Genomic DNA, 10,686 nt, shown 5'->3' on the forward strand with positions numbered 1-10,686 from the left:
AATATTGAAACAGGCTGAAGTAATGAGCCAAATCTAATGAGATAAAGTTTAAGTAAGATACATATAAAGTTTTGTGCTTTGGTCCAAAAAGAGCTGCACAAAATTTTGTTAACCAGCAGCATATGGGTGTAGCTGTTAAAAGAAATCTATTAAAGTGGAATTAGGTGGAATTGTAAGGAAATAGATATTTGTTGGGTAGTGTAGAAGGAACATTAATTTTGGCATCAGAAAACTAGGTCAAATCCCAGCGCTGCTACTTTGGCCATGTAAACTCTGTTTCTCACTTCCTCTGTTGTTGTGAAGTTAAATGCATTGACATGTCTAAGTTCCAAGCACTTGTGTGCAATAAATGCAGCATAGAAAGTTACCATTTACAATAAAATAGGTGGCCAGGCCACTCCGTTTAGAAAAGACGGTGCTTGGAATGAATTCAAGATGCCACCCTTACAGGCAAATTGCAGCTACTTCCAAAGACTGACCAGGATGGATGAGCACCTCAAAAACCACTGGAGGACCTGGGGATAGATGGTCAGAAGAAGCATGGATTTAAGGGAGACCGAATCTACCTTCAAATACGTGATGGTGTGCCGCACGGCCTCCTGGGGAGGCTCCAAGGAGGGACAGCTAATACTGGAGGACAGAAATGACAAGAATGTGGGCCAGGGTGACCACTGGGTGGGGGTGTTGGGAGCGATTTCAGTATAAGTGGGTGGTTGGAGGACATGCCCTTGAATAAGAGACTGATTGTTGTGTTTCTTGGACACTTTGCATTAAGTGGTTCCTTCTAAGTTCTGCCTGAAAGTAATCCAGAATCTCCACTACCTTGACTTGGGCTGCTTCCTAGCCTTAGAATTATACCACCTTCTCTCCAACGTTTGGCTGAACCTCTTATTTCTCCAATCTGCCTACTTTGAGCAGTTGACTCTTGCTCTCTTAAAATGCCATTCCTCCCAACTATCCAAAGGACACAGTAGAAGGAGTAACTGGCGGACACTTTTTGGGAGATGGGCCAGCAACGCATGATTTTCTGATTGCTGAAGTTAGAAGGTAAAGTGCAAATTAGGAAGCAGAACTTAAGAGCTCCAGAGTTGGAGCTGTGGACCAAGAAGCTGGGGTGGGCGCCAGACCCCAGACAAGGCTTCTACTGAGACTTCAGCGTATTGGGAAGGAAGCAGAGACCAGGGGCTGCTAGCCTTGAGCCTGTTGGCGGAATACAAGTACTCAGAAGTTGTTTGTCAAGGACGACTTACTCTTCTCCGGAGGCAAAATAAAGCCTGGGCAGGTAGCTCAGCATCTTCAGCCAGTTCCAGATCTCGATTTGGGAAAATGCCTGGGGCAACCAGAGAGGCTGGCCGCCTCCGGCCGGGCGAGGGCCCGCCCGCACCCCTCCCAAGTGACCCCAGGGAACCATTTTTTTTTTTTTTCCAGCCGCGTGTGAGGGAAAATTGACTGCGCGCCAGTTGCCAGGGACGCGGCCGCCAGTTCGGCGCGGCTGGGGTGAAAGAGGACGCTGGGGGGAGGGGGCTGTGGCTTCTCACTGGCTGGGGCGCGAAGGCTTATTTGCATAACATTCTCAGACGGCATCTGATTGGCTGAAGCTGGAGGGGCGGTGGTGGGGTGATTCTAAGGGCCCGGAGCCCTGGCCCGGGGACTTTTTCGTTCCGGAGTTACTCCGGTGGGCGTGAGTTGTTGCGCTGGCACCGGGGAGCTGAGGAGGCCCGGTTTGGGAAGTTTTGCAGGCAGGTGCATGAGCCATCTTTCTCTTACAGTATTTAAGAAATGTAAAAGAACGGGGACTGGAGTAAAAAACTGGAGGATTAAGAGTGACCTCGAGACTAGAGGAAGGAAGGAAACGGATCGGGGGATGGGTGGAGGCCAAAAGGGCGGCTTTAAGGGCCTTCTTTCAACCCGGGCTTGTTTGCTGCGATCTCTTTGCTAGATCACTTGGATTTCCGTTTTCTGTTAGTTATTATCACACCTTGTTGGAACTGGGACGAAGACAAAAAGAGGCAGGATTCCAGCATTTAATAAACTCAATCTGAAGTTTTCTTCCAGAGGCATATGTACTTAAAATATCAAGAGGGTCTGTAATGGGGGGACAAATATGTTTTAATTAATGAGAGGATCAGCTACTGCAAACCGGATATGTGTTTTTCTCGATTTTTCCTCTTGCAATGCTCTTTGTAGCTCACTGGTTGTCAAGGTTTAAAATCAACCTGAACTGTTTTGTTCTCTCCTGCTGCCTAAGCACTAGGGGAAAGGGTCTGTGGCTCATCATAAACCATTTCCACATTTTTAAAGTTTCTGACTCTTCACATAAACACTTCTTAGCTATGATGAGGTCCTTCAGTAAGTACAATTAATCTTTGGAAAGTAGTTTAAAATTCACATAATTTTTACATCCACTGTCTTATTTAACCTTAACCAAAATTGCCTATAGCTCATGGGAGAAGCTCCATTTTGTTGATAAGGAAACTGACCCTGGAAAAGTTTCTAAGTCTCCATGGTGCAAGTGGGAGGATGAGATTTTCCCAACGCTTCAAATTTATATAATTATTTTTTGCCCTACATTTTTCTTTCCACTGACCTCCCAAAGACTGCTAGGTGAGCAGGTGACGTTACCTCAGTTTTATCGATAGAAAAACATGGGCTATGATCTGGCAGAGCTAATAAGCCCTGAAAGTGGAGGTCAGCAGGCTAGGCTCTGTCTCCAGAGGTCACTGACTTGGGTCCTGTTGCCCACAGGTCAGTCCTGGTAGCACCAAGTCTGATTGTTTGCTGTGGAAAACATTTAGATATACATCTCCAAAGTGAAAGAAAGAGTGGAAGAAATAAACTCCTTTATTAGGTGTCTCCCCCTTGTTTTGGCACTTCTTGTCCTGTGAGAAAACACTCTAGTAAAAGCACCCCTAAAAGATTTTAGAGAAAAGCAATTTAAAATTAGAAACTTGATCTTGCTGAATTATCTGTAGGACTGTTGGAGATCAGCCAGTGAAGGACATGGCAAGGGAAGCGAGATGGTAAAAAAAACTAAATGAAAACGGGTTGTGGTTTGGAGTCCCAAAGTGTAATTTAAGGTGCAATGCTCTTAAAAGTTAAATCCAAAGATTTAGTATATGGCTTAGGTCCTATTAAATGACCCTGTGTTTTAAGAACTATCTTAGGAAAGGAACATTTCAAACTCCCCACCCCCTCCACCACCAAAAAATATTATTGGATACCTGCCTGCTTTTCTGTTAAATGATGAAAGACACCCAACACCGGGCCTAACTACTGTCACCCTCTCCTAGCCCTTTGGCAGCCAAAAAGCCACGTGGCCAGGGCTCTCCACCATCTCCGAGTAGAGGGACTTGGAAAAAAGTAGGTATTTGGCCACTGCTGCCCATTGCCACATCTGATCTCTTGGGAAAATGTGCAAATGGGATGGTGAGTTGCTCTTCATCCCTGGCAGCAGCTGTTACAGAAAAGATTGGGAAAGACCCGGCTTGGAGGGAGGCAAAAGCCTCCGAGGCTCCCCTCCCCCAGCAGTTGGCCAAGGCCAGAGCCACCGCGGGAACACCACGCGTCCACGTGCACCAGGCATGCCCAGCCACCCTTCTTACGTAAGAGCCCGGAGACGGAGTTGCCGCCGCCGCTGCTGCTGGTCCCTCTTCCCCGACGGCTAATAATAAACCAGGATCGTAGTTTCTGGGCTGTGGCCACTATCGATTCAGGGTTGGGGGCTCTGTTTGCAACCAGGGCTGTGCGTTTCAGTCATCCCACTTTGGGAGCATGTGCAAGGCCCACCCAAACCAACACGCCATCCCGCCCCCTGACCGGTCCGGACGCCTGCATCTTCACCCGAGCAGTGTCCGGCCCTCCTTCAGCTGTCCTGCTTGGGGCTGGCGGGGTGCGGCTGCCCCATCCCTCCTCTGCCCTGCCCTGTCCTGCCCTGCCCGACCCGGCCCGTCCCGGCCTGGCCACTGCGCCCTCCCTCCGCCCGGGTATCAGGCGAGAGGCGGAGCTGGCCCGGAGCGCCCCGCCCCCACTCTAGAAGGGGCCAGGAGAGTGTTACTCGCGGTCATCCCGGCCCGGGCCTTTTATCTTGGCGCTGCCGGGAGGCGGGAGGAGGAGACACCGGGGGTGGCCCTTGAGCGCCGGCGACACCTTTCCGGGGCTCTATAAATTGAGCACCTGGAATGGGCAGGGGGCCGACGCCACTACCGCCGCCCGCAGTCACAGTCCGGCCACTGACCGCAGCAGCACCCGCAGGCCGCCGCCGCCGCCAGCAGCGGGAACGCTGAGCTACCCAGCAGCAGGGTATCTCGAGGAGCAGCAGGAGGTGGGTGCCCCTGCCCCATCTCTGCCCGGTCGGCGTGGGTGCTGGGACTCAGGCGGCTTTTCCGAGGGCGAGGGGGGTGGGGAGGCAGCCCCTTTCTTCTCTCCTCGGCTTAGGCGGGCGAGTAGGTGGGACCGCCGGGCTGTGAGGGGAGCTCCCGGTGCCCGGGTGAGCGGGCACCGGGGAGGGCGCTGTGCGCGGGCGGGGCCGCCGGGCACCCTAGCCGGGTGAGTAATCTCTTTCGTCCCCGTCCCCCAGCCAGGCCTGGGCTCGACCCGCGGACCACGCGCCGCCATCGCGAGCTTCCGGGAGTCTAAGCTCCGAGCAGCTGCGTGTCCCGCAGGGCCGGGTTGCGAGCGAGACGAGAGTTGGAGAGGGCGGAGCAGGAGCCGGGAATCCCCGCGCACCGGCTCTAGCCAGGCCCCCGGCGCGGGCCTCGGAAAGCGCGTGAAGGCGGGCAGCCCGTCGCCTCAGCCGGCCACCCCGTGCCCCTGCGTCCCTGTGCCTCGGCGCCCGCCCGGCCACCATGATGCAGATCTGCGACACCTACAACCAGAAGCACTCGCTCTTTAATGCCATGAACCGCTTCATCGGCGCGGTGAACAACATGGACCAGACGGTGATGGTTCCCAGCCTGCTGCGCGACGTGCCCCTGGCCGAGCCCGGGCTGGACAACGATGTCGGCGTGGAGGTGGGCGGCAGCGGCGAATGCCTGGAGGAGCGCACGCCCCCGGCCCCCGGCCCGGGCAGCGCCAACGGCAGCTTTTTCGCGCCCTCCCGGGACATGTACAGCCACTACGTGCTGCTCAAGTCCATCCGCAACGATATCGAGTGGGGGGTCCTGCACCAGCCGCCACCGCCGGCAGGGAGTGAAGAGAGCAACGCCTGGAAGTCCAAGGACATCCTGGTGGACCTGAGCCACCTAGAGGGCGCGGAAGCCGGCGAGGAGGACCTGGAACAGCAGTTCCACTACCACCTGCGCGGGCTGCACACTGTGCTCTCCAAACTCACGCGCAAAGCCAACATCCTCACCAACAGATACAAGCAGGAGATCGGCTTCGGCAATTGGGGCCACTGAGCCGGGACGCCCCCGCCTGTCCAGCACCCTTACCGGCCCCATCTCTCACCCTCTTTCCCTCAAAGCTATTTTCTTTCTGGCTGCAGGGCGCGAAGGGCGATGGGCGGACTGCAAAGTTAGGCTGGGTGGGGGGGAGGGGTGCTGCGTACTTACAGGGGGCGCGGCGGGGCCGCCGAGAGGAAGGGGCCTCTTTGGGAAGTGGGGAAGAGAGTGGTGATGGGAGGCAGGATTAGGGGGCTCAAAGACCGCCCCTCCCGCCAGTGGGTGGTGGGGGGGGCTTGTGTTCTACGTTAGTGGGGATGGGACTGGGCTGACGCCCTGCATTCAGCCTGTGCCTTTCTTGGAGTTTCTTTTCTGTTCTTTCTGGAGGAGAGGAGTGGAGAAGGGGCCATGCCGGGTGCGGCGCGGGGTTGCCACACTTGGGAGCGCCCGCCCGGAGCCGGGCGCTGGGGAAGGCGGGGCGCGCAGCCTCGTACCGCCCTGCCGTTGGGCTGGTGGAGGCCGCAGCGTTGCTAGGATTGCATCAGTTTTCCTGTTTGCACTATTTCTTTCTGTAACAGTGGCCCTGTCTTAAAGTATTTCAAATCTCCTCCTTACTCTGAAACTTCGGCGATTCCATTGTGATAAGCGCACAAACAGCACTGTCTGTCGGTAACCGGTACTACGAGATTAATGATTTTCTGTTACACTGTATAGTTGTCCTGTGGCACCCCTACCCCATCCATTCCACGCCCTCCCCGCCCCCACCCCAGTGTGTGTAAGCTGGCACCGTGCCAGCTTGTACGAAGCTTGCCGCTCAGCCAGTGAAAATAATAATGTTATTATGAGAAAGTGGACTTATCCGAAATGGAACCATCTGACATTCTATCGTGCTGTACGTAGAATGATGAAGCGTTCCACTGTTGTTATATGTCTTAAAATTATTTAAAACTTTTTTTAATCCAGATGTAGACTATATTCTAAAATAAAGAAAGCAAATGTGTTAACGAAACTCGACAAAAGTTTGTTGCTTTTTCATCTGCCCGTGAATGGCCTAGTAGTGAAATAAAAATAAATTCAATTGATTCTTTTTTTTTTTTTTTTTTTGCAAAAGTCAATTTTATTTCCTCTCTGGTATTTCAGACTGGTGGATAATTGGCTCTGTAAGTACTCAGTTTGGTTTGGGAAGTAGCTACCACAAGATTCACTTCCAGGCTTTTTATTTGTAATTCAGTGCCCCGGAGAGGCCCGTACACCTCAAGAAGTTTATAGATACTCAAAGTATCTGGGAAGGGACATACATTTTTCGACCACCTCGACCAGCTTTTTGCAGTGCTTAATTAGCAGTCTAAACGTTTTAAGAAGCCCAAGCACTGACTGAAGTGTTTAGAGGCATATAAACTAATTTCAAAGGCAGAAATTTCACTTGGCTACTGAGAAGTGAAAACTCAGAAAAGAGACACCAGCTAATATTAGTGCACGCACCTTGCAGGTCTTTGTTTACAAGACTTTTCATGTGGGTCTTAAGAGATAGTGAAATGTGTTCTAACGTGCGCTGTGGCCTCTTTTCACTAGTTCCCAGGGCAGTGCTAAGTTTTGCTAAGCGGTGCCCAGCAAGGCTTCCAGGTTTTCAGTGAGCTAGCCTGCAGCTGTGGACAGCAGCAGATCCGAGCAAGGCTGCAGCAGGGGCCCCGGGGAACATTTCTTAGATGCCAGTATGATGCTTTCCTGGGATGGTGTTCTGCATTTTCTTTCTTTCTTTGTTTAGGGGGAGTAAGTGTCCGGTCAACTTCAGGTTTTAATCTTGAAGTCGGGAGACATCTCCAAGCTCATAGAGCTTGAATTTAAAATACACAGAATTTTGCAGCACAAACAAAAAAGCAAAATGTTTTCTGTGGTGGGGGCAGCTCAAGTCTATTATCAGCTTTCAGCAGCCGTGAAAAAATGGGGAAGTGTCAAGACCGGGGTGCTTGCCTTTGCCGGAGAAAGTCAATCATTAATATGTACAGATAAGGGGAACAGCACCCAAGGCAAGGCATACAGCCTCTCGCTTTGTATTCCCTTTAAAATATCAAAGTGCAAGCAGCAAATAACAAAGGAAGGAAACTACAGAAGCCATGTGGTGGAAGGAAACAGCAAGACTTTGGAATCAGAGAGTGGTGTGTTCAAATCCTCTTGTTACTACTTACTAACTAGGAGTATTTAACCATCCATGCTCGTTGCCATGTTTGAAATGAGGGATAATAGTAACTACAATGCTTATTTTGTGGGATTGCAGTGAGGATCACATAAGATGATCTGTTGAATGCCTGACGCCTCCAAGTGTCTTTAGGCACTGCTGAAGAGGGGCTTCCAGGTTTCTCTCTTGCTCTAAATGTTGGTTCATGTCTCCCTTGTCTCCCTTGCCTCTCTCCAGCAGTATGTGAAGAAGGGAGAGCATAATTTGCGTTACATCCCTAAAACAGCAGGTCAACTCATTCCTTTCTCAAAGTCTCGAGGGAGAACCTGAATTCGAAGCAAAAAGGCATAGCTTGGGCAGATAATTCGCAGAAATTTTAGGAGATGCTAACTGCAAGTTGTTTCAGAATGTTCTTGTGGTATATAGAACACAGATAACAAAACCAAAGAGGATTGGGTTTTTTTGTGTGAACCCGTAAGGTTTCCCAGGCCCAATAACTACCAGCCCACTGATAATAACTACTGTTTTATTCAAGATTAGTTGATGAGACAGAACAAGGCCAAATCTCCCACAGATTGACCCGGTAAAACTCAAGAAATTTAACATTAAAAAAAAATTTTTTTTTAATGTTTACTTTTTGAGAGGGAGAGAGAGACAGAGAGAGACAGACAGACAGAGAAAAGAAGACAGAGCACTAAGCGGGGGAGGGGCACAGAGAGCGCGTGCGCGTCTGCGCACGCACGCACGCACGCACGCACTCACGCACTCACGCAAGTGGGGCGAGGCGTAGAGAGGGAGGGAGACAGGATCCGAAGCAGGTTCCAGGCTCTGAGCTGTCAGCGCAGAGCCCGACAGGGGGCTCAAACCCACCAACTGTGAGATGACGACCTGAGCTGAAGTCAGAGGCTTAACCGACAGACCGTGGCACCCGGGCGCCCCAATTTCTCGCGCTATTTAAATTCGGCTTACGTTCGGAGGTAAACTGAGAGAGTGACTTGATTTTCAGAAGGTCTTTCCTGAGGACGCTTAAAGGACTTGATAGATTTTTCAAGTCGCAGATACCGCGGGGCAGCGCCCTCAGAGAGATCACGGATGTCTGACGGCGCCCTTCTCTGTGGCAGTTGGTGGCCAAAGGGAAGGCACAGGTAGATGAAGCAGGCAAAATGGAACAGCTCAGATTACAATCGATTACCCTCCAGATGGTCACATTTGATGAGATGTTCTACATCAAAACTGCACACCAAAGCCTTTGAGAAGGCCTGCTTTTGCTGCTGAAAAACAGCTTTCTGCTTTGCTCATGTGGGGTGTGTCGTGTATTACGTTTACACGGTGTTCCTTAGGGGTCTGGCCTAATCTACTCTTTCTCTGAGCCTGAACCCGATTGTGAGAAAGCAGCTGGGGTTATGATTGTTGGGACCAGCTGGAAAATTCGCCCCGGGGTCAACAATTTTTTCAAAAACAAAAGTTGTTGTGGTTTGTGCATGCCTCATAGTCTCCCCTTAGTTTTACTTGCTGAGCAAAATTCATGTGGGCAATAGGGTCTCCCCTCCTCCTCCCCCCTGCCTTCTCCCCGTACCCTTTAGTTCTTGTTGCAAATTGGACACAGTGCTGGTGGATTGAGGGCTCAAATCTTACATACCTTGATTTTTTATTTTTATTTATAATTTTTTAATGCTTTATTTTTGTGAGACACACACACACACACACACACACACACACACACAGAGTGGGAGTGGGGGAGAGGCAGAGAGAGAGGGAGACAGAGAATCTGAAGCTGGCTCCAGGCTCTGAGCCATCCGCAGGGCCCCATGTGGGGCTCCAACCCATAAACCATGAGATCATAACCTGAGCAAAGTCGGATGCTCAACCGACCCAGCCCCTACGTACCTTTTTTTTTTTTTAAAGGTAACTATCTTTTTATGGGACATCTAGTACATGGATGCCAATCATTACGTCCTTGTGTGATTTATTTTGAAGAGTTTTGAATGAAATAGTGACAGAAGGAATGTTTTCTCTAAATTTTAGGGGCAATTTTTACCCCCAACAGATTGAAAAAAAAAACCAAAACTGGACCAGAAGCTCATGAAGACTTGAAACATGTGGACTATTGGATTGGTCTCTTAAAATTAATGATTAATCTTTTTAAAATTTCAAACTTTATGTAGTTTCTGATCAAGGCTAAATTGCTTTAATTAGCAAAATAATTTAAACTCAAAGTTATTTGCTTTTGCTTTTAAGATTGGGTCTGATTTTTTTGTTGCTGTTTTTAGTAACTCAGGGAAATTTAGAGGTTGTTCTTGAGTTACTGTAAACACCTTATTATGTCTCTAGTTCATTTGGAACTGTGTAGAACTTTCTGGTGAGTGGTGGAGATAATGATAGTGTATTACCAGTAACCATTTCTGTATCTAGAAGCCAATACCATCCTTTGTCTCATGCAACCGGGGCTCCTTCCCTGGGTCCCCCCGTGCTGATCTCTGTAAGGCCTTGTGACTCCCCTTAGAGCCAAGGAATGCCCAGAGCTTGTGTGCCCCTGTATCTAGACCACACTTGGGTACCTGGGTCCCCAGAGTTCCTCGTCCAAATGGCCCTGAGCCCAATCCAGGGACTTCCTAGACACTTGCCCTGAGTTTATTCTCCTGATGGTGGACATGCTTAGATGGTGGATGGGGCTTGGATGCAAACTGGGTGGTCCAAGGATGGAGCTGGAGGGGGGAAAGATAAGGGGATGGAGTGGAGATTGGAGGTCCCCCCCTGGGTTTCAGGATGGACAAAGGGTTTGAAAGCCGACAGAAAGGAAATAAGACGTGAAAGCAGCTCAAGCCTTAAAATCTCCTCCAGTATTGGCAACTGAGGATCCTAGGGTTTTTCTCCATGTTTCCCACATTCCTCAGGAGTCTCCCTGCTCCATTGAAAGAATGTTATTTAATTAATGAAATGTTGGTTAAGGAAAAGGAAAACCACATCTGTACACAGAGCTTTTCCAGCTGCTTGCTATTCAGGGCTTGAATGGCGCTGATTATAGCAAATACCCAAACTGATACGCCTTCCATACAAACCATGAAGATTTCGCCTCCTCAAATTTTCTTTCATCTGTTGTTGTTGTTGTTGTTGTTGTTGTTAATTACTGCG

At 50.1% G+C, this 10,686-nt stretch overlaps 1 protein-coding gene across 1 annotated transcript; it reads left to right on the plus strand.

Moving 5' to 3' along the window:
- Window positions 1-4,046: 4,046 nt before the first annotated feature.
- MID1IP1 (MID1 interacting protein 1) lies at window positions 4,047-6,336 on the plus strand. Its single transcript, XM_047076070.1, has 2 exons — window positions 4,047-4,321; window positions 4,577-6,336. Exon 2 carries the CDS (start codon window positions 4,845-4,847, stop codon window positions 5,394-5,396), a length of 552 nt encoding a protein of 183 aa, XP_046932026.1. The 5' UTR covers window positions 4,047-4,321; window positions 4,577-4,844; the 3' UTR covers window positions 5,397-6,336.
- Window positions 6,337-10,686: the final 4,350 nt, after the last annotated feature.

This window comes from Lynx rufus, unplaced genomic scaffold, assembly GCF_022079265.1.
Source record: "Lynx rufus isolate CCGP_SWC_20201006 ecotype Redwood Valley unplaced genomic scaffold, mLynRuf1.p SCAF_14, whole genome shotgun sequence".
In the NCBI taxonomy this organism is placed as follows: domain Eukaryota; kingdom Metazoa; phylum Chordata; class Mammalia; order Carnivora; family Felidae; genus Lynx; species Lynx rufus.

Bases quoted from the DNA above. Each gene is read 5' to 3' on its own strand.
- MID1IP1 (XM_047076070.1), top strand. From the start codon at position 4,845: ATGATGCAGATCTGCGACACCTACAACCAGAAGCACTCGCTCTTTAAT.